Source organism: Cataglyphis hispanica, chromosome 6 (assembly GCF_021464435.1).
Source record: "Cataglyphis hispanica isolate Lineage 1 chromosome 6, ULB_Chis1_1.0, whole genome shotgun sequence".
NCBI lineage: Eukaryota > Metazoa > Arthropoda > Insecta > Hymenoptera > Formicidae > Cataglyphis > Cataglyphis hispanica.
In genome coordinates this window covers 4,390,395-4,415,407 of record NC_065959.1, presented here as the reverse complement: position 1 = coordinate 4,415,407, position 25,013 = coordinate 4,390,395, and the positions used below count along the sequence as shown (strand labels likewise).

Sequence of the window (25,013 nt, the reverse complement as noted above, 5' to 3'; positions counted from 1 at the left end):
CGAGACGCATCGATGCGAAAAGTAATCGCGAAACGCAGAGATTAAATATTTCATTGACTTTTACGCGCGCCGCGCCGACATCGTTCGCCCCATGGAGCACGTTTATCACTTCACCTCCCCTTCCCTCTTCTATCTCATCGTTGCGAAACTTTTTCTATCCTTTCCCGGTCGCGCGAGAGAGGAGCTCATCAGCTAATGGAAATGGCGATCGAACGTTGGAAGTGATATCGATCAAAATATTCGGCCGCGGCAGCGACGAAAAAAGACGACGGCCGGCGTCAGGTAGAAGCGGGAAGGGAAAGGGAGGGTAGGCGATTGCTTTATACTCGCGTAGACGGGAAATAATGTAATTATAATTTACGAGATGCAAACAGCACAACAGACAATCGCGTCGAACACGTTGTCGAGAGGGAGGCCGAGACATCGTGATGAGGAAAATCGAGGGAGTGAGAGAAATGGAGACGACAAATCGGGCGGAGTCATCCGGCGAAGCGGCACAAAGTGCGACGACGCGGTGCGAAAAGCCGATAAATCAGCCGACCTAGTCGGAATTAGTTACCGTTCCATTTTCTAGCAACGTTAAGTAAGTTGCCTTCCGCCTCCCTCCTCCTCCTCCTCCTCCTCCTCCTCCTCCTCCTCCTCCTCCTCCTCCTCCTTCTCTTTCTCTCCCCTTTTACTTCCGCACCCGCATTTCTCTTTCTCTCATTTCCTTGTTCGTTTTCTCTCCCCCCCGATGAGCTTATCTCCTCTCTTGGCGGAGGAAATTCGTCCGTCTTCCCCTCTCTGTCTTGTTTCCTCGTTGTTTCTTTATCAAGCGGAACAAGAGTTGTACTGACTTCTGCGAGACAAAACCATGCGGTGTATCCGCGGCATTTGCCGACTAAAGACTCGGGTCCTGTTTCCGGCATGCGTCAAACTCGCAGCTTTTAGCCCCCTCCCATGTCTTATCGATGACATTAAATACCATTATGTCATCTCGAACTAGTCCGCGCCAATTCTGCGCCGGACATTGTCGTTCGCCGGACGATTTTCCTGACGCGCCGTGAGATTCGAAGATTTTTGATTATCGGTCTTGGCAGAGAAAGAGCTTCGACAGAAATTGAAAAAAAGTTCTCGCCGAGAGCTCAATACTATCGCGCGAGGGGAGATTTTGAAGGACGTATCATTGAAATATATTCGTTTTCAACGATAAATGGAATTGCATGCCGCGAATTTCAAGCGTCAAGCTTTTCAATTATTTTTACAACATTTACAGAATGCCTGTTATTCGTTGTGATCCAACATGAAAGTAAAAAAAAAATTGTGTTTTTATCAAATCTTTTCTTCGAAATTTACACGGAACGAGGACGGGATGGGCGAGTACGCAGTTTGCCAAACGATTTACAGAGTAATATAAATTGCAATGGTGAACTATTGACCTTTGGCGAATAATAAAGTATGCTGAACTTGCGCGATCTCAAAGGTCACTTAATGCGCCTGCAAACGATAAACGAGCTGCTCGCTAACGGGTAAAGTAGGTGATAACCTTTTTCTAGGCCGCAAGCTACATCTTTTTTATCTTCATCTATTCGTAGCGGCTATTCGCGCGTCTCTCTCGAAGGAGAGGCAAAAAGAGAAGAGAGAGAGAGGAGGAGGACACGCGTTAAAGAGCACTTAGTGACGCTTATACAACGATGGTGCCATTGTCTGGAAAGCTTCGTAATTAATCAATTATCTTACATACACGCGACATATTACGCGGTTGAGAGCATTATAAAAAGAATCTCTCGCCTACACCCCAGTGGCGCGCGATGATAACGCGACTCTTTAAAAAAAAAAAGACTCTTTTATTACTTCTAAAAATATTCGGTATGTCAAAAAAACTGCTGCCACATGAAAGATTGATTAGCGATTTTTTTTTCACCGTCGAATGAAATAAAAAAAACACTGGAGTTTATATCAAATATATTTATAAACTTCGACGTATATACATACTTTTATTATAAATGCATCTGACGTACTTACATCGATGCGAACCGAGTAACACTTTTTAAAATAAAATTAATACATTATTATTATGATAAAAAAAGCAGTGATTCCAATTATAAAAATAGCATTGCAAATCGGTAAAGTCCTACTGAAAATCTTCAATGAACCGACTTTCAAGAAAATGCTTACACAATTAGATTCACCTATGTGAGTTAGTGAATGTATAAAATAAAGTTGTGCGAGTGATTAAATTGAGACATCACGCACATACGCGCGATAAAAAACTCGACGACAGCTAGAACACGTAAAAAAACGATTATCTCGCATCTTAACCGATTATCTCTCTCACTTTAATCGCTAATGCGACACCTTCAAATGTCAAAAGTATCGGTCCGTATGTCGGTTTAGTTTTTATCTGCGTATCGGGTCTCACCGAGGTCTCGGCTGCTCGTTCGAGCGTGCCTTGAAATTGGATACTGTGCGAAAAGGACAGAGAAAGAGAAATCTTCGGGACTCGCATACACCACATATATAATTTCAAACGACCAATAAGACGCGAGATCTTTCGTCAATCGACGAATCTCGCGAGAAATGATTTTTCTATTGACTCGCGAGATCGTGCGCTTGTGATTATTGGTCGTTTATCAAACTCGGCGCGGATTATTTTTAGCTAAATTCGATGTGTCCGCGCGGATTCAGTAGTACACGTTAATACATTTGCCAAAACCCTGCTCGCTCTTTGCAAACTCTATTTTTATTCCAAATAGCAATTTTAATATTTATACACACAATTATTTATCGATTAAATCGTATATAATTTATATGACAATATAAGATGTTAGAAATAAATTTTGCCCCGCAAATCGATTGCGCATGTGAATACTCGTTTAATATAATATGGATTATAAACTTTACACAATTATGTAAAGTGTAATCGGTCTATTGTTATTAATACGCAATGGTTTCAATTATATAAATATGTATACTAAAGCAATGAAGTCTTATTGAAAGAATAAATTAATGGTATAGTTGCTGCCAATTATAAATATGTATACTAAAGCAATAAGGTCTTATTGAAAGACTAAATTAATGATATAGGTGCTGTCTTAAAATCAAGTAATATTTTAAAATACGCCATGTTAAAATATTATATATAAGATAAAATCTCTCTCCTCTCTCTCTCTCTCTCTTGAAGCAATATATTTTGTTAAAGAAATATATCTGAATTTTTGATAAAGAGTCGTGTCATTTTTTTGAGTTCTTATATTTTGAAAATGAAAAAAGGATAATTTACATATAATTCTGAATTTTAATTATTAGTTATATGTATTTTATTCCAAATATCTATCAATGGATCTTCTTTTAAAAAAACAGCAATCTAAAATAAATAGAAAAATTTTTAAAAAGGCTCTAGTCAAATATGTGTATAATATATATATTACATTATTGATTTTTCCGTGAAATTCTATTGCCATAATTAATAAAACATGAGATGAAAAAGAAAAATGTTTTCGCTGAAAATCTGGGAAATACTCGCTAATGATTTAGTTTTTAGTTTATGTGAGAATATTCCGTAAATTTTTGCGCGGATGGAAAACGAAACACAATTTTCTCGCAAGGTTTTCCGATAATTTTATACTCATAATGTGTCCGCGCGTATAATTTATAAGAGCTCCCTGTATCGATACCGCGCGTAAATATCGCGGAGGGTAATTTTTCATCGCGCCGATCATCGTCTCGGAATGATCGGGGACGGGTGTCTAAGAAGTCTGATTTAAAGTCTGAAATTAAATTCCGTGGCCGGGGCGCGACGAACTTTTTGCCGTTGTCGACTGCTGCTGCTGCTGATGCTGGGCGCGCATTAGATGTGTTCGTATATCTGTGCAGTTACGCCAAAATGCGCAAGAAAATATGAACGTTCATCATTGGAACGGAACCGGAAACCCGTGGCGGATACACCCCCGCCTCGCCCGTTCCTCCTTCTTCCCTATCCCCCCGCGGTACGGATTCTGCTGAGTGAGAGGCGGATGGAGAGTGAGAGGGGTCCGGGGAGAGTTGCTTAAATCTGCGGAGTTGGGACAGGACTTACCGCCAAGACGCGGCTCGCGCAAATGGCGTTCAAATTAATTTCAACAAAGTTCGTAAATTATTAATACCCGCTGTGGGGCCGACGGTGGCGGGCTGCTGACTCGGTTGTTCCTGGCTAAATGTGCTGTTTAATTAGGAAATCCGCGATTGTGGTAAGACACGGGATTGTCAACGGCGGAAGGTTTTACGTTACGTTACGCAACCGGGAATGAGAGGCGAAAAGAGGAAGGGGAGTCGGACCGCCGTGGAGGCTTTTCGCACGTTGCGACCACTGGCTATATAGGAGGCTTGCGAATATATCTCGTAGCAGCGCTCAGTGAAACGAGCGCTTAAAACTATTCCGACAACGCCATGCCACGCGTATATTACGTGTGTGAGTGTGTTGCGCAATTACTCGGCGCGACGTGAAAGTTTCTAAAACAACACGGTGAAATCGTCACCGTAGGGGAAGGTGGGTTCTAAAACTTCTTTTTTCGCGTCTGCAAAGCGACAGCGTCAAAATTGCGCCGCTTCGTATTTAGAGCGTTAATCGCTGTTGGACGTTAACGTTTCCGTGCATTTATTAGCGCACGGAAGGATTGCGGGCCGCTCACGTGCTACCTCCACGTTATACAATAACTCGTACGTATAAAGTCGAGCGGGAACAGAAATGCGAACGATAACACATTTCCTCTCTCTTTCCGATATTGTTTCCTATGCATAATATACGGCGATTTATATAAGCAACGATCGCCCATTCTAAAAACTGTCGATTGCCAATCTCGCCGGGACGGGCCGCGTCTGACAGCGAACAATATTCTCGCTAGTACAGAAATTGATCGCCGTAAGTGAATTCGTTTTCCAAACGGTAGACGTGCTCTGGTGACTCTAAGAATTTTGAGAGGATGACTCATGAATGCAAATTAAAATGTTTGCCGCTTCTGCCATCCATCTCTTTCTTTTTCTTTCCCTTTCTCTCTTTCTTTTATTTTCTTTTTCAATGTTATTTGTGTATGGCTCCCTTTATAAATGATATTCAAAAGTTATCCTAATAATGTTTAAATAAAAAGTGCGATAAGCCTTATGCGGGTGAATAAATCAATTTTCGAGCAAATGATAAATCCGTGGATTAATTAATGAAAAGACAATTGCGCGAATTACGTGTATAGTTAAGCCACACAACATTGAATTTTCGCGGGATTAATGTATTTTTAATCGAATATCGTTAAACACGTGGTCAACACAGCTTGGCTGTGTGTTAAAGCCGCCGTGTACTATTTTCACGACATTACATGCCCGCAAAATCGTATAATGTCTGCTTTCTTTTTTGCAGCGCTCGCATTTTCCTAAGTTTTCCCCGCGAGAGTATATACGACGCAACGCAATGCTCAGCAATAAGAAAGCTTTAAGGGCGGCCATTATGGCACAGCATAATGCGCATTTCCAGTCCCGACATTTCCAATAATATGCCGCTGGAGTGAAAATTATGCATTGATGAGAAGCGATCAAAAAAACACGACAAGAAGGAAATTAATAGCGGACGCGAAATTTCTCTATCTAAAGATATAAAAATGGATGAAATATGTTAAATTTTTGACACAGACTATTCTCGAGGAAATGTTCGTGTCTCTTCAAACATACATGCCGATACATATTTCTTTAACACACGCCGAGCATTACTATAGGCATACTGTAGTCTCGGAGCGGAAATGGAGCTAAAAACGACGTTAAGAGGAAAGAGCGAGAGAGAGAGAGAGCGAGAGACCGGATCAAAAGGGACAAACTTGAGCACAGCGCACGAACGATATTTCCAATATTCTCGTAGCGACGCAAAGTTCGAGATAAGTACGCTTCTGATACAAACACTCATACAACATTCATGACTGACGGCGGCGACGACGACAACGCATTGATACCTTGCGCCTTTTCAGTTTCAGTTCATCCACCAGGTTTTCTCGTCGTATCAATGCCGTCTTTCCTTCTCAACGCAACCATTAAAAACGCCACACCGGAGCTGATACAAATATGCTTTTTTCTCGGTTCACAGAGAGAGGGGGAAAAAACCAAAAATAAATATATATTTCTTATATATATATTGTGTGTGTGTGTGTGAGTGAGAGAGAAAGTCCATGTTGCACGCGAAGGTCGTTAAGGTAGCTGGCAGGCCGAGATATTGCGTTACTTTTTCCAAACTCGATAAAAGCCATTGTCGACGGTGGTGGCTTTGAAACCGGCGAGATTGCAGCAACGATGACTCCGACCAAATGACACTTTTATCGAATTTCTTCGCGTCCCGCGGACATGCGAACACGTCTCGGACCGCATGTTGCGCGGACGACGATGAATTATGAAAGAGAGGAAAAGGGAGAGAGAAAGAGAGAAGAGAGAGAGAGAGAGAGAGAGAGAGAGAGAGAGAGAGAGAGACAGCTTTGTATTCAACGATGCATTATTGCATCCCTAAGCCGGGTTTTCGGATCTCTCGATTACACGCAACGTATTCCAATATTAATTACCGTACCATCAATCGACCAATCAAACCTAAACCAAGTCAATGATCAATTAATACTATCGATGCGTGATAGTTCGTGCATTTATTTAGCAAGATAAATTCTGATAATTATTATAGCCTGCGTGATGATGCGACCGCGTGCACCATGATGAAACCGATTTGTCACCAATTGCATTATTTTTCGTTTCATCGTGATTTATCGAACTCGGGCAGGCACATAATTTCAACTTCTTTTTAAAGAGTAGCATTTTACAGTCGTATTACGAAACTGATGCTTTATACGCAGGAATAGACATCGTACTATTTGATCAGGCGAAAGAGAGAGAGAGAGAGAGAGAGAGAGAGAGAGAGAGAGAGAGAGAAGAAAAGAGAAGGAAGAGAACTCTCATAGGAATCGCGGAAAATATATTCACGAGGAGATATACAAGTACGCACATTCGTAGAACGCCAAGGGTTGCCTAATGACGGCGTTTCTTCGAAAGATTCATCTTACAGAACGTACCTCAGCGATTCTGGCGTTAAATTACGGAAAGATTAATAACTGTCGAGAAGATTAAAGCGTAGAGACTCGAGAAACGAATACGCGCCACAATCGTGGTACCGTTATATACGCGCGGGGTTAAGATATATTTATCACATTAAATAATTTCGTACCTCCTCGGCGCTCCTCGCGAGACTCGTTTAATCTTAAAACTATGTGAATTCATAAGGACGACAAGTAATAAAAGCGTTTTTCTATCACATATATAAAAATTAATTAAAATTGTAACAAATATATATATATATATATATTAAAATTGTAATTAATTATATATGTTATTCGTTACAATTTTAATTTATTTTTGTATATGTGATAACAGAAAAATTATTCGTCCGAAATTTATTCGCTATCTCTAAAAAGCGAAATATTCTGTCCTTTGCATTTATCTTCCATCCCTTCAAAAGCGAAATTCAAAAAATTTTTCATACATCCTGATTTGGATAGAGAAAGAGGATATATCTCATTTCCACTAATATAACTGTAATAAGTATATATACCACATAATTATTATCGTGTTTTTTGCAGCCTTTGCGCGATTTTCATGCAACAGCCGGAGCTCGTTTGCATATTATAGCGAACCGTCGATGAGCAAGCTACTTGTAATTAAAACGCGAAATATTCATAATTTAACTCGTACAGCGTACCTTTCGGCGCAAAAAAAAAAAGAGAGAGGAAAAAAAAAGGAACAAGCGCCGCGACGAAAGAAAGCTGTCGCGTAATTTAATTGGCCTCTTCTCTCTTTCCCTCCCTTTGGCGCGTCGACGCGTCAATTAATTACTTTCGTTACATTCGTTCTTTTATTCGTCGACTGTTGCCGCTCGTTAAGTCACCGCACGTCTTCCTTTGTTACAGCGTCGCTGTGCGACATGGTTTACAACAGCGATTCGACGAAAACGGGCATAGTCATGTCGCCTGGATACCCAAACCCGTATCCGCCCAGGACGCACTGTACATACGATTTCCAAGGAAGAGGAAAGGAACGGGTGCAGGTGATATTCCAGGATCTGAATCTGTTTCATTCGCCGAACGACACGCCGAATGAGTAAGTCCGTTATATTTTTCAACTAGGCGCACTAACACACAGATACGTATAATTTTGACATATCGAAAATGAAAATTTAAATTCATCGTGAATCCGAATAAGCGAACAAAATTTTATCTGTCCCCCTCGTCAAAGACACGGGGTCGCGCGATCGATTCAGTACAGTGTGTCACGATTTATGGAAATACGGTGACGTGTTTTTACGAGGATGTATTCACAACGTCGTTGCGTTTAGTAAAGGTGCACTCTCGCGATACATATCATCGTGTCTAGTACCCTTAGTCCATTCTTGCGACACAAAAGGCGTGGTATATTATGTATTTGTGCGCATAGTAGATGTCATCTGCCTCTCGTTGAATTGCGCGCCGCATCGGAGATTACGATAAGTGCGATCTCAAAATTTTACGAGACGCTTTGTCGCAAATCGTTTTCATCTTATAATTTCATCTTATAATTTGATTGAAATTGTGATGCTGAAAGTGCACAGAAATCAGTCTTAATTTATCTATTAATAAAATCATCGCTTCAAATCTTCGTGACATTTCTTTCGACATCTGTTTCTCTTTCTTCCAAGTCAACACCTTTCATCGAAATTCATACGCTTTCATCGCTTTTCACCGACGATAAAAGATTTATCCGAATTCAATTCGCACAAAAAAGATCACATCTCCTCAAAATCTGATCAAATTCATCTCTTAGGAGCACCTCGACATAATTTCGCAGTGAAAAACGTTTTGAACGTAGAAATTGAATAGGATATCGACACCATAGTTGAAAAGGCAAATCACACACACACACACACAATATGGGGAATTCCAGGGAAACCGTTTGCGATACAAAAGTTTCCCCGACAATTGTATCGGCCGCGATCACTTATCTTCTCATTGATTTTCTAGGTGGTTCTGATCTTGAACATCATTTAATTAGGGTTTCGATGTACCGTTGAACTAACGTTTAAGTGGTATTTAACCACATTTCACAATCGTTTGTTTTGGCAATAATTGAGAGCCCGCTTGTCTCTTTAACAATAAAATAATAATTACGATCAAATAAATTCCGAGAATTATGATCGATATATATGGCATATAAAGCGATAGTTTCAAATAAAAAGTTTTTAACAAGGGGAATTACTAATAATTATAAATAATTATGACATTGCTTAATTATACGTACATGCACCAATTTTTCATTGCTATAATGGAAGATTATATTTTAAAAAATGCATTGTTCATTACTGCGCACTAAATTATGATAAATGAATAGTTCCAAAAAAATATTAATGATGAAAAAATATTTTATTAATGTAAAATGTTTTAGACCCTATATTTTAATTATATTTGTTTTTTTTTTCTATCTACATTGAATGACTAAGGCTGCTGTATTCATTCGAATGTGAATCACAATTTCGTGCACTAAAAAAAATACAGTTTCATCCAAAGAAAGAATCCCTTTGACGGTTTTTCATGTAGAAAAAAGTAAATAGACTCAAACATTTCACTTTGCCTAACGACTTTTTTTTCATATAATCTATATTGTTGAAAGTAATATATATTTATTTATTAAGGAGGCGCGAAAAAATATATATTTGAAAATAATTAAAATATCAAAATTCTTTTTCTTTCTTTTTTTTTTTAAATTGATAATTTTCTGAACATTTTGAGCTACATAAAATAGTTTTTTGATGTGTCCACATGGCTGAAAAAAATTTTGGGAAAACATGGACAACAAAATGTCAGACAAATAAATCAGAGAAAGAAAGCAAAAAAACATTATTTAAATATTAACCTAACATTGATAATAGCATGAGAATAGAAATATAATTCCACACCTGTATCCATTCTCTTTAGAGATATGAAGATACATTCTATTAAAATAACAAGCATCATCTCATCTCTCGCGTCTATTCATAATACAGACAGATGCTTGATAATATATCTGTTCGTAATGCACGCAGGAAAGCCATTCAAATGCTGGAGGGATTTCCAGTGAATAGGAACGTTGGAGAACTCCACGTCGACATCTGATTTTCCTGTGCCCAGTTTCCTTCCAATCATCCGAGTGGATTGGTCCAAAATTTTCCTTCCAGCGCAACCGCGCGCATTCATGCAGTCGCACAAATTTGCTCATGTACGAAATCGTGGCCGCCGCAATGATCGCGTACACATACCGTATGTAGGCCTCTTGCGCGAATAATATTCTTTATTACGCGCGTGTGTTTTGCCGGAGGGTGAGCGCAAGCTCAAGTTCTACGTCTTGCCGTAATCGTAAATTGGCCGATTAAAAGCCATCCATTGTAAATGCTATCGTGCCCGCGAGACACAATTGCTCGTAATTATAATCAAGTAAACCGCTCCACGGCACGTTAAACTCAAATAGAAGGAAGATGTAATAGGGACGCTCAAACGCCGCTAAACGCACACGGTAACGGAAACAAGGCTTTATTTTTACGGGAATGAATTTTATACGTGATTATATTTCTTTCAAGCTTATAGCGTAACATTTTGTCGTAAGAAAGGAAAAACAATATATTTTGCGTCTTTTCCACGTTTAACACAATACGTAAAATGATTCTGTATAAGCTTAAATATACGCTCGATTTAAATCACGTGTAGAGAGAGTATTCTCTTTTTTCAAAGTTCTCTCTAATGTTTAAAAATGCATTTTATGTGCGTTGCGTATATACTTTGCAACATTATATCGTATTACTTCAGCTAGTCAGATTTTTCTGTTACATTAAATTCAACTAAAGGCAAGCAACAAAGGCGGATATATCATAAATGAATCAAAATTTAATGCGTTTTGCATTTTCAATATTATATTCTGAAATAAAGTTAAATATGTGTCACACATACATACTCGAAAAAAGTAGAAACACTAGTTGCACGTATATATTTGCATCGCAGCTTCGCGAACACGATATTCCCTACTTCTCGAAAACCTTTCGACGAGATAGCACTTTGCGGCATATTTGCCGATAAATGCAATGCACAGATTCCAGCGTAATCGATTCGAGCATCCAAATTATTGGTCTAGTATTGACCCAAATACAAAGGAATTTGATCGATTCGCATTTTCGTTCTTTTGTAGAATAACAATATACATATTTTTCAAAAAAGCCAAATATTTTAAGTACCATTCAAGATAACATATTTTCACTATAAAGATGAGTTTTCATTTTCTTAATTTTTCAAATTTTTATTAATCTTTAAATATTAACAAAATTATAAATTATATTTAATCCTTTTAGTTTGTAAACACATGAACTAACCGATAAATCATTTCTTGAATTATTAATATGATAATGCAAACTAAAGCCGATGCCATTTAGGCAACTTTCCCGTATCTTTTGCGTATCACATCGTTACATGTCAACGTGTCAACAAATACTATACGTGTAAATATAAGAATATAAGACAGAATTATGTTATATTAAATACATAAAAACCAATATAAGTTTTTGCAATAAACATTAAAATATATCGCATTAATCAACAAATAGACGCGATTAAATTTTATTGAGTTAATTGTAGTTGGTCGTTATTTTACTAACCGGAGACAAACGGATTACAAGGGATAATTTCGCCGCGACAACGATGAGAGTGTCGCGAGAGTTTCCGAAGCAAGGAAGAGTCCAGACTATGCGACAGTGTCAACTCAGTGTCGAGTTATCGTTCAAAGTTTGCCAGCGGCGTCGCGTAAGCGCCGGAATATAAAATTGGACAACGTGTTGCCGTACACAACGTGTCGTACCGGCGGCGTACCGGGACAAATACATCTTGATTCCTGTTCCTTGTGTTCTAACAGGACGTGAAATCAGAAGCGAATGGAAATACGGGTCCCCGGGGACGGAGGTGGAGCGTCTTTTGTCGCGGAAATGAAAAGTTTTTCCTATCGAGTATGCGTTTTGTGTAACGCGTGACGACGGGGCTCTCGCATTCGAGAAACGGTATTCCTTAATATAACCGAGCACGTCTCGGTTGACATGCGCATAACGATTCTTCTAAATGATAAACACTAAAATAAAGTCGCAACTAAAATTGCCATTTTTACGTACAATAATTGTGAAGAGCTGTACATTACGTAGATAATATTTCTTTTGAATAAAATTTCAATGTGCGCACATGCATGTTATATCTTCCTCATTCTTCCATACCATTTCATAATATTACATTATAAAATTATTGCGCGAGAGAAACGAGAGAGATATTTTATCTGCAATTATTGAAATTATATGGAAATTGTTGGTTTTCCGCAATAATTATCACGAAGGTATCAAATTTTGGTTGTTGCGCACACCCGCAAATGTATACGAGGCGCGCGTCCGGAATGAATTAAATAATCAATTTTGATTATATACAAACGAAATATATTACACGAAAAATACAAAATAAATAAATGTATATTCTCTATAGATATATATTCTCTTCTCTATTTTACAGCTGCGAGGGAGTCGACTCACTAGTGGCATACGTACATATAGACGGGAAGAAGGAAAAGATAGACGCGTTCTGCGGGGAGACATCGCCAAGGCCTATCATGAGCAACGGTCCGCGGCTCTCGTTGGAGTTTCAGGGAGTAACGTCGTCCCGTCATTGGAAAGGCTTTAAAGCGACGTACTTCTTCATAGAAAGTAAGTGCGTACACCGTCTTTAATAATAAGCTCGGATTTTTGATATTTACGATGATAGAATATGGAAGGATAAAGCAAAGAGAAGATGCTCTTGTGCATTTCCTTGTTGTAAAATTCAAATCGAATCCTATCGGAGGCGAGATACACAGAATTCTCCGTGCGAGCGCGCCGAGTTGAGATTTATACGTGGTATTGCCCTACCGTGAAAATCGATCAAGAATGTTCCGGTCGTCCACAGATGGACGACGAGCATCATTGAGAATAACTTATCGACGTGGAACGTGTTCGCGGCGTGAGAATCGGGACCGTGACGTACGATCTTATATATTCGCGCGAGCACGAGGGAGAGAGAAGGGGAGATAGAATCCCGTATTCCGGGCTTTCTCTCCTATGGGCCACCTATGTCCCGTCAAAATTTCAATTTCCGCCGAGCATTCTATCGCGATAGCAATGCGTCTCTCCACGTTTCGCCGTTTATCACCCGCAGGTGAACGCGGATTTTGTAGCGCGCACGAACAGGAACAGCCACGGATAGCGGAACAAATGGATCGCGAAGTGTATTCGTGGAATCTTGGATCCGGTAAAACGCGGAAAGTCGCGAGACAGAGTGCATCGAATGCGAGGGAAAGTTTCGCGGAGGAACGGCAGCCACAAGCAGACAATCCGTATCGAATCATCACGCTAGCAGGCGTGCAAGGGAGAGGCGGGGGAGGGATAACTTGGCCGTACCATCAGTTAAGGGATGAATATCGCTCGATTATGCCGGGGATATTTTATCGCCCTCCCACCCGGCGGCTCTCTCATCCCGACCATCGGTCGAAAGTTCGCGCGCTATCGCATAATTGAAACGCGGCAAAATGGATCCGACCTATTTCGCAACGGCGGAAAGAGATACGGGGATGGCGAAGTTCTCGCAAAGTCGCCGCTCCCAGCGGCTCCGCGGTATTATGAATGTTAACGGGCAAGTTTGAACTTAATTTTTACATATCCATCCCTCCAATCCCGCTTCGGAAACATTGCGATTGAATGATCGCACGCTACATTGAAAAAAAAAATTCTGCATAAGCTTGTGAGATGCATTTAGTAATGCATTGTACGAAATATTTGATTATTATTACCAATTGTAATAATAATAACAAAATAATTTGGTAATAATTAGAACATTTCAAATGGGTAAATTTTGTATTTAATTGAGCTACTAAATTGGTCTATTAATCAAATTATTTCGTCATGATTGCCTATGTTTAGTTGAAACTATTTCATCGAAGCTCTCGGTAACTTTGACTTCGGCGGCTCGATTATTATAACCAATCTCTTTTTTCAATGTAAGGGATGCGGGTGCTCTTTTCGGCGGGGAGGGGGGCCCACATAAGTAGACTTGAAAGAGTCCTCGAGAAAGACGGGATCGCAAATCGAAGTAGGCATTCGACAATCGAACGGACACCGGGAAGAGATTCGCAGTCGACGCCCTTTCTCATCCCCCCGATAGAAAATCAGACGCGGATCTCTCACTCCCGAACTGTCACAACCACAACGACGTTTCTCGGCGACGAATCGATATGACGCGTCTTAGAAAGGACTCGCCGATCTCCTCCGAGAATAACATTCTACGCGTTGACTAGGACATTTCCTTGAGGGGAAACGGCGTACTGTCATCCCGGACTGATACATGCGTGTCAACCGGAATCGCGCGATACATTTTGCTTCCCGTGCGCGGCATCTGCCTCTAAATTAGTCGTAACAATTATGAGACAATTGTTCGGAAGAGAAGAAGTCGTGCGACGACGCGATGCACACATATAATATGCACACACGCATACAAATCTCACGCTCCTAGCCGTTTTGTAATGACAGTCGGTATAATCGCTGTAAGGACAAACACGCGTAAGATTTATGACGGTCGTTGCAACCCGCCCTTCTTGCAATTAGTCCCGTCTTTGCGCGATGAATTAGACTCTCTCTCTCTCTCCTAATCTAAAAAGCGCATCTGTCCCTCTCTCTCTCTTTCGACACAGAATTGTCGATTGTCGCGAGCCAGGTTCGCGTCATGATAACACGAGAATCCATTTCGGAAGGTGACTTCGACCATCGATCTCCGTATACTTTTCCGTCGGCACTGTGGACGGCACTTGGCGTCAAACCGTCGACGTTTTCCCGCGGAGACTTATCGCCACGTCGATGTTCGCAGTCGTTTAGTTTCGCAGGGAGGGAAAAGGACATGGACCGGAAGTTTCGGAATTCGGTCGAACGGGCCAAATATCGTCGACGTAGACGAGTTAGAGAGCGACTTATTCTTCGCGAAAGTAGCTGGCGAGAGAAAAACGTTCGTCGACTCGTTTTGCTGAGCGAGACGGTGACGGATTGACGAATTCATCGTAACGATGGAAAATGCAACGAGCGGGGCACCGCTTTTGTAAAACAATATCGTTGTCGTCGTCGTCGTCATCGCGTTTCGGTATTTGAGTACTTGCGTTGTTTATCTTGGCGCATTTGTACATATGTACGCATTTACACGTCTACCGCTGGCATCAAACGGTTTGAAACTTACCGCCGTATTAGCGGTGACGCTTTAATGTAACCCGACGTATTCCGCTTCCGAACTTCGACGCTTAGTTGCGACGCAATATTTCCGACAAACTCGACAAAGTTGATAGGGGCTCATGGTACATCGCATTGTTGTCGAGTCATATACAACGAGAAACATGGTGTCTCGTTCGACATCTTGTCGTACTTTGATTATGCAACAACGTAACTCTTTATATAAAGTGAACTTAAAACTTTGTCTCAATGATACTTAATGATACGAAGATATTATATTACTAGGATATCAGATGGAATCATATGATTTTCGCAATACGCGAACGCTATAAAAACTTGAAGATGAAAATTTAGAAATATATCAACATGCACTATCGTAAAAATAATAATGGGTATTATTTATTTTATTATATGTATATGTATGTGTGTCATATACATATATAAAAAAATTCAAACAGATTTGAAATCTTTATTTTATGTATAAATATAAAAATAAATGATGTACATATATATAAATTGCTCATAGAGAATAAAAAAATTATTATTGAAAAAGATTTGAACATTTTGTGTAATGATAAAATGATTTTAAATTAAAAAAAATATATATAATTCTTAAAAAATATAGAAAATGAAATTCATATCATATAGAAGAGAGCTAGCTACATAATATTTCTTACATATAAAGTCCAGTATATTTATACGCGAATATTATCACAATTTTTGTACAAAATATTTATTACTATTTTTCCATTTTTTGCAGTAATGCACTAAAGTTTTGCTAATTTATTTATATCTTATCACTAAAGAGCGCTTTAAAATTCCATAATGTAAGATTAACAGCGTTCATTAAATCTCCTTTCACAATGTTATGAGACTCGAGATTTCCCAAACATCGAAAATGTCGAAAAACGTCCTTTAAACTACCTTGTACGGGAAATAAAAGGGACAAAAAAGGACGGGTTCACACGCGACTCGATCGTCCTTTAAATACCACCTTGGAATAGAGAGCGCTTTGCATTTCGAGAGAGTTATTCCGCGCGAATAGTAAAACGAGGTGCCGGAATCGTTATCGTTGATTACAATTGCAAAGTTGGGCGAGGCAAGGGCTAGGAAGGAAGGAAGGAAGGAAACGACGAAGGGAAGCCTCGGCGAAGCGCCGAAACGCCGCGCCGTCGCTGTGCCGAACTGCGAGACGCCGGCGAATCTTTTGTAATGTAGATCGCCGGACGATTTTAACGACAGTTATACCCCACGCAGAAGTGTGATAAGCAGCCCTTGCGTGCATATACATGTATAGGTACACGCTAGCTCGGGACGGTCCCGATTCCCGCCCATCCCAGCCGACTTCGGGATGCAACGCGTCGTGTTCTGGAGTAACATAAATTGCCAGCTCGTATATACTTGAACATTCTTCTAGCGGGTATTATAAAAGTTCTCGCGAAACTTTATCAATTTTACGGATACGCCATGTATACTGAAAAAAAGAGGGAGAAACGAGCGCGCGCTTACATCATTCCTTTCTATCTCTTTTCATCTCCTGCGCTGTTCAGTTCACTTGCTTTGAACATTTATATATATATATATATATATATAGTGTGTGTAAGTACATATGTACTAATCTTGTGTACAAACAAATACTTAGATTCGTACACGATGAGCATAATATAAATGCAACAAAATTTCAAAAATTTCACGTAAATTGAAAACTTTTTTATCAGAAATAAAAAAGAATGATTTTCAAATTAGAATAGAGGATTAGATATTTAAATTCGTTAAATCTCGTTTCGCGCATAGAGAGCGAAGAATATGTGACTTTGATCTTCTTTTGAGACAGAAAACGAGATGACTTACTTAGTTGATTATTTAGTTCATTTGAAGTTTAGTTAATTATTTATTTAATTAGGATTTTTAAGTAAAAATAAGATACGAAACGATATTTCAAAATGACATATCTCAGGAACCAGAAATGATTCAAAGTGTATGTGTGGAGGGATGAATTAAAATTTCATTCTTTATAAAAAAATCTTGAAATCATAATAATTCGTGACATGTAAATTAATATCAATTTTTCTTTTTCAATTTTGCAAAAATACCCAAATAGAAAATCAAACTGTCAATGTGAAAGAAAGAAATTTTTCTTGATTTATATTAAAAAATACTAACAGAAGATATCATCCAGTCGCTCTCATAATAAAATTTTAGAAGAAGAATAGCAAGGAGTCTCGCAATAAAAGAGAGAAAGATATGATACATATATTAAATATCTCTACATTAAAACGTAAAAGTATGAAGAATATGGCAATTTTCAATACAGTATATATCCAGTACGTATCCACGAGATTACGTATCCGCTTTCATCAGAGGGAAAAAAAGAAGTGACCCTTTCTGGTAAGATGGAGAAAATTTCTCGTCTCGGCAATCTTGAAAAATTGATGCCGCAGGTCGCCTCGGCTAGGCTTTATCGGAGTAACGGGCAACTAAACGTACCATTTTATTGGATCCGCCGTACCATCGCGAATACCCGAATCTCTCTCTCTCTTGCTCATTCTCTCCCTTTCTGCCCCTTTCGGTACCCGTGCGTGAATCTCAATCGCGGAATCGCCACGGCGAAACAAAATAGGTTTCTCGTCTGCCTCGTGTAATTCTCCGGTTAACGGAGATTCGTTCGACCGACACGCAATCCCGGGAGTATCCGCGATACCAAAGTTCGTAATACAAACGCTGTCCAACAACAAACACAGCGAGATTGTTTGCTCCTTCAGCGTGTAACACGTGTGGTTATAATATCTATAACGTACGTCAATGTAAAATAATTTGGCAACATCTCTCTCGACATATTATATGCGGAGAGATGTTGATTTTATAATTTAACAATATTGTGAGAGAGCCCTTCAGACTCTTAAGAACATTGATAATTATTGCAGAACATTTTTATTACGATGTGGAATGGACAGAATCGAACGCAATGTTGTTGGAAAATATCAAAAGCATATTCCTCTGAAAATTGTGTGACATTTTTTTTCTATGTTACAAAGGTACTGAGCTTTATGCGCAAAAATGACGTTTGTTTAGTTTTATTTATTCGTATAATAGTATTTTTATTTCACATTTTATATAAGAGATATATTTTTTATAAAAATGTATATTGTTTCAGAATTACACGTAAAATGTTCGAGTTTCTCGACGAGTATCCAGATCTCTTAGCATAATAAAAGAGAGCGGTTTCTTTTCATGAGTATGGAAGAAATATTTACTTTAAATATTTACGTTTTATCTGTTTCTCTCAGTTGCCTTATCAGGTTTATCAGTTTCTCAATCAGGCATTATTATCTTTACGTTAATATATCTCGAGATGTTTCTAAATTACACACTTTATGCACTTGATTTACATAAAAAATGGTATCACGAAATATTTCTTTATCTTTCGATTAAATGAACGCTTGCGATTGTGAAATTGATTGTACCTTATTACGTTTATCTCGCACGGTTCATCAATTCTATTTCGTCAAATTGCGGTCTGCATCGGAACATATGATGTTCAAATAGCATCCTGTAATTTCCGCAAAAATGTGAAACAAAGCGCGGACAAACGGTTGCGACGTTACTTTAAATCCCCCCTGGCGGGAGGGCGGACATTGTGCTTGTTGCGAGCACAAAACCAGCGGGCCGATCGGAAAAAAAGAGCGGGTCGAGTGCGGGGCTCCAGGACGGGGTCATTTCAAAATGAAAACCCTACGCTGAAACGCGAAACGCCAACGATGCAAATAGAAAAAAACTGTCGCGCAGCCAAACTAACCAACATTGGAACTTTAAATTTGAAATAGATGTCAAGCGGCGAGCGAATAAGATCGTAATAGCAACGCGCGAACGTTAAAGCGCTATATTATTATCAGTTTTCGAAATATATGTCGCGATAATATTCCTCGAGACCAACGCGAAGGGGGAGATAAATGACTGCAATCATTAAATTTAAACGCCGAAATTGTGCGTAATCATACACAACGTTATCCAACGTTCGCCCATTTTGCTAAATATTCGATAAACATTAAAGAACCATCGCGCGCGTAACTATTTGCCCGCGGGTATTAATTCGATGATTCGCCGGTAATAAACATCGACACACACACACGCGCGTGTGCAACCAGCCACTGGCATCGGGTCTCGATAATTTGCAAGAACATTTTGGAAAATTCGTTTATTTATGCCCTCTATATATACATGTCAACATGATGCCATTTGGGAACTTAGTAATATTGATTTATTCACTCCATATCGTAATGCACTCAATCGAACGGGACAGTTTATATTTTCTGGCACGTTGCCGATAATCATCGAAATAAAATCAGCCAATTCATAATATGAACGATGCGTTACGCGTTCACGCAACTGCATAACTGACGCAGAGTGTCCGCTACGCGGATGAATAACTGGCTGATTAAATTATAATACATTAAAATGTCTCTCGCTGTGAACGCTTCCCTTAACCGATCGTAAACAAATTTAGATACATATATTCAGTAAAAAAAAATAACATTCCGGCACAACGGAAGCAATGTATATGTACACATATATTAGCTCTACACGTGGATCTGATCTGATCTATTTTTTTTGGTTCAGAATTAATTGAGACTACGTGATGCTTCATACAGTCTGTTTAATTTTCCTTTGCAATTTTTCTGACTTCGGTATATAGGGTGTCCCATTTTCGATGTATAAGATGTTCCAATAACCGCAAATTTTCTATGCCGTTTAATTTCAAGCTATCTATTACTTTATGAAATCTTAATACGAAATTTGCCAGGATATTTAAATATTAAAAAAGTTGAGAAAGCAGACAATGAGAAATGGATTCTAAATTTTCCGAGTAGCTTGGAATCGAGAAAAGGCGCGCGATGCTTGGAGTATTCGGTAAATTACGAGCTTCTTACTTATTAACAGTACACTTAATAAATGAGTAATTGTTGCGCAACTTTTTCCTCGGAGATTCTTTCTTAAATTCAGTACACTCTGTATAATAAAAGTCAGCAAATACAGAACAGATATGCAATGTCAAAATTTTGATATTTTAATTTAATATTATATACATATATATATATATATATATATATATATATATATATATCTTATATTATTATTATTATTATTATAATTGTTATATTACAATTTTATATATTATTACTGTATTATATTTTATATTTTAATAATAGATTTAAATTATTTAATTTATTTGATAGAGCGAAAACTCTCTCAAAAAGAGAGATGAAAATAATTCATCGAGACCTTCAGCGCGAGCGTGCACGCGCATAAGATAAAATAATTCAGAAACTGTCACTTTTAAATTTAGAGACGGGCGTCATATTTTTAAATTCGATATGCGCTCGGGCATGTGATCGAGGGACTGTGCACTCTCTCCGTTCCGGACACTACAAATGAATATCGGATCACGGTCAGGTCCGATCGAACGTATCGCGCGTTATCCGGAGATGCCTTTAACCGCGCCGTTGCCCGGGCGTCCGTCGCGAGCTATCGGGAAATGTCATAAAGCGAAGCGCGACCGTATCATAAATATCCGATTTCGACGTCGAAATTCAACGGTCGGAACAGGAGACAAATTGCGCGGCGCCAGCGCATTAAGGAATTACGCTCGTAGAACGCACGCATCAGTCACTTCGATCGATTGCCGTGGAAAGAATGTACGACGCTGCGGAAATGTCGCGTAACGACGGTTTACTCAAACAATTCATCGCTCTCGACGCTCATCTTTTAGGCATTTTGTATACACGTTTAAAAAATTCATAATTACCCCCTCATTAGATTTCAATTATACAATGGTGATGGAAGTCTCTCTATTGTAGCTCTAATTTTCGCGTGTCTCTCTAAATATGATTCGTGAGAGAGGATATGTATTTGATTACGCGTATCTGATACAATATAGTACGTGCCGGTGATACCTTGTGTGAATGATAATTTCAACCGTAATCAGTAGACGCGTCGATAATAAACAGCTGATTTAGCAATACTACCGATTATTCTGCATTACGTTAAAGAGAGAATACGGAACACATAATTTACCAACAAATATTTGCATTATACCCGATCATCAGAGACGATAAATTCTATTAAAAGCAGACGCGGCGAGGATGCTGCGATCTATTTGCTGCTAATTACGTGACACTTTATACGCAACAGAGCATTATCAGTCTCGATGAATCGGCGAAATGAATCGTATACCATGTCCGAGAAACGTTCTGATCCCATCGTATTTTATGATACTTTCCCGATTGGACTAAGAAATTGCAAATATAGAGATGATGCGGCTGATAAAATCACGATTATTATATACGTTTTTTACGAGAAGCAGCAAATCTTTCCATTATCTGTCGCGACTGCTGAAAGGCGTTTGCAGTTTTATTGAATTTTGATAAACGCCATCATTCGATGAGAAAAATTCTGTCAAGTTTCTTTTCCCTTTAATCGAAATCAGTTAATGTACAGCAGGATGCATTTTTGAAAAGCATTTTTCAATCCCATCGGGAAATATTTTCGCGCACTACGAATATTTCTCCACAATTCGACTTTTTCAATACAGACTTGTGTAACGAAAGAAATCAAGTATCTTTGATTTACAAATCTTTCTATACACGATTTGAATACATCCTTGAATACACAATTCTTTCTGATAATTAATTTTCCACCCGCGTTATGAAAATCATTTTAATCACTCTGATTACATAACATCTGCTGCACCGCAGAGAGACAACGAATAACGAAATGCGCCGAATTCCACGCTTAATTCGCCAGACAGGTTTGCGGTCCGTGCTAACATCATACACTCATACATCATGCTCGGCTGATTAAAATATCTCTGCGAACGGTATGTTATGATATCGCGTTATGTAAATCAAGATATTCCTTTAGCCAGGATATGAAAGCGCGACGCGGAGATGAAAAAGAGAAAGAGAATATTGTACAACGAAATAGTAGATGCAGGAAAAAAGAGCAAAAATCATTGTTTTCTAAGATACATAAGAAAGCGCATACGAGGGAACTGAAAATATCCGGAACGATGTATCGGATACATTGAAAATCATAGTACAAGTGAAATGGAGATGCTTCCTCGAAAGCGAATATAGAATAAAATTTTTTTTTGTTTTTAGAAAACTGACTTCGAACATTCGAGTATGGAAATGATTTATGCTAAAAATAATCGAAAATTATCGAAAATTATAAGACAATAATAAGATTTGAAAAAGATTTTTATATATTTGGGACATATTATTATCAATTCATACTTTTTTAATTTGTCAAGCATTGTGTGCGACAAAAAGAGCGACATTTTTAGTAATTTGTAATTTAATAAGTGCAGTATTAATATCTGTTGCAAACTTTTATCTATATCAAATCGAGACTCCGTTAAAAATCCCGACAGTAGCATGCAACTCGAATTTAAAATCTATTTAAGAATATTCAAAGTCAGTTTTCTCTCAGACGGAAGATCTTGTGTGAAAAAATATTATTCTATATTTTCAATTTGAATTTGCGTGAGAAATCACCTCCATTTCTTTTATACCACGATTTCCCATATACCCAATATAAGCAGAATGCGCAGCGAATTGAGTTTAGCTCGCACAGGAGCATTACGTCGAATGTTTAAACGGTCGCGGTATCTCTCGTACGCCGTCAAGAAGCACTCTTTACGAGCTCGTAACAATAAAAATCACAACGCGCGACGAACGCAAATCCGGAATCTTAATTGCAGTTGGGCAATTCCGACGAAATTATGACGTACAATGTGCATGTTCAAAGGTTCTATTAAATGACGAGTATACGATCGGTGTCGTTCGGTTACGACGTGATGTTTGTTCTTGAAAGAGAGAAAGAGACAGAGAGATCGCGTATTTTCTTTACAGCATACATTTACATATAGCTTAAATAATTAGAGAATCATGTAACAATAGCAATTTTACAGAATAACATTCTCGATATTAACTTTATCGAGTATTTTTATTCTTGGTAAATATGCCAAGAGTTTAATGCTTTCGCGAATTGATACTGTCGTGACCAACAAACAAAAAAAAGCAACATTCTCTTTTTTTTTCATACGAGGTTTTTTAGTACGAGCTTTTTTACAAACATTTTACACGGGCAATGGGCATAAATAAAAAAAGATCTGCAGGATTTTTTTCATACAGCAAATATTTGAAACGTTCACTTCGATTGTGCAGACGGAAAGGGGGAGGGGAAGGAAAGAGGAAACGCGAAATAAAAAAAAACCGTACCTTATTATAACATATTCCGCGCGGTATTGAAAAATTACAATAACGATAACAAGCTTCCGCGAACGTCATTCGCGCACAATTCTAGCATTTCTTCGAGAAATCAATTTTTTTTTTATCACAAGATTAATTTTTGCGCAAACATCGAGAAGGAGGGGAAAGTATATAGATTGTTTTTTCAAAAACCGCCTAAATTTTATCTATCTACTTTCATTCAAATAGAGTTCCAATTTCTATGCATTATTCGCAATTTTTGTGGATTACTACTGTGAATTTTAATATCACTTCTTATGAATATGAAGTAGACAGAGACGCGAGCGAAGGGATGGACTAGCGTTGTGCGGATAAAAGGGACAATATGCGAGGTGAGCTAAAAACGAAAAGGTTCATCGAGAAAAATGGTCGGGTTGACCGACTCTCGCTCTTTCTCTCGGCGCTTTTTAAACGCGTTTTCGCACTTTTCCTCTCCGGAGACTGACCCGTCCACCGTTGTTCGTCTCCTTCCGGCAAGCCGACCGCAACAAGACAGAGTGACCGTATACACGGTGACCGTAACAAATGCGGCTAACTAAGCGCAAAAGTCTCGCGGAAGCTTATTACTCGATGTTTACAGCCAGAGGAGAAACTTGGACCTCGCGGCGTGGTGTACCGCACTTTAGGAACTCTCGAGAGGAGTTCCGCAGTAACTGCGACCGAGTTCGTTTCAAACGGACGGTTTTCTTGTGTGTGACAACAGAGGCCGATCTCTGTAATTAACATACTCTTTCCTCAGAAATCTCTCAACCTTTCTCTCTTTGTCTCTTTTGCCGTATACGATCCCATTTAGCAGGGTAGCTGACGGCGATGCGTTCTGAGACGAATATTTTTAACAAAAGAGAGAGAAAGCGGACGTGGGATGGAAATCACTTTCCGGGAAAGTTTGCCGGCGGAAGGAAGCGCCGGGAATCTTTCCTAAACCATCCGTTCCCGGTTTCGCAGCCGTCGCTCTGGGGCGTCCGCCGCGATCGAAGTTAATTGAGTCGTCCGTAATGAGGTTTCGGCCGCTTCTGTCGAGAAATTTTAATCGGCGGGGATGTTGGTCGGAATGGAAGAAGGGGTCACGAAGTCGCGCCAGCTACAAACGCTTGGAATATTTGTAGGGAGTTATTCAATTATTTCATGTCTCACCGCCTCTCGATTTGCTTGTCGCATCGACGGATCAGCCCCGAACAGAATTAACTATATCTCGAACGTGGTCAAACCGAACGATCAAACAAAGTTCGAGGTGAAATAATTTCGTGCGACAACAAAAAAGGATTGAAAAAATATTAAATGCTCCACATGTGACTGATTTTTCGCTCGAACAAGGTAAACTGATAAAAAGATCGATCCCTCGAGAACACGTGAATTTGGTTCTTCGTGGCATTTGACAATCGAGTTGGCGCGCGTTCAAGAGAACGGAA

General features: G+C 39.0%; 1 protein-coding gene across 3 annotated transcripts in view; it reads left to right on the top strand.

Annotated features, from left to right (window-relative positions):
* The window catches only part of LOC126850257 (suppressor of lurcher protein 1), a 256,983-nt gene that overhangs the window by 223,632 nt on the left and 8,338 nt on the right, over nt 1-25,013 (top strand). For all 3 annotated transcript variants that reach the window (XM_050593072.1, XM_050593074.1, XM_050593071.1), the window contains 2 exons: nt 7,938-8,127; nt 12,567-12,757. In XM_050593072.1, coding sequence (XP_050449029.1) covers nt 7,938-8,127; nt 12,567-12,757 — 381 coding nt within the window. The remainder of the gene's footprint in view (nt 1-7,937; nt 8,128-12,566; nt 12,758-25,013) is intronic.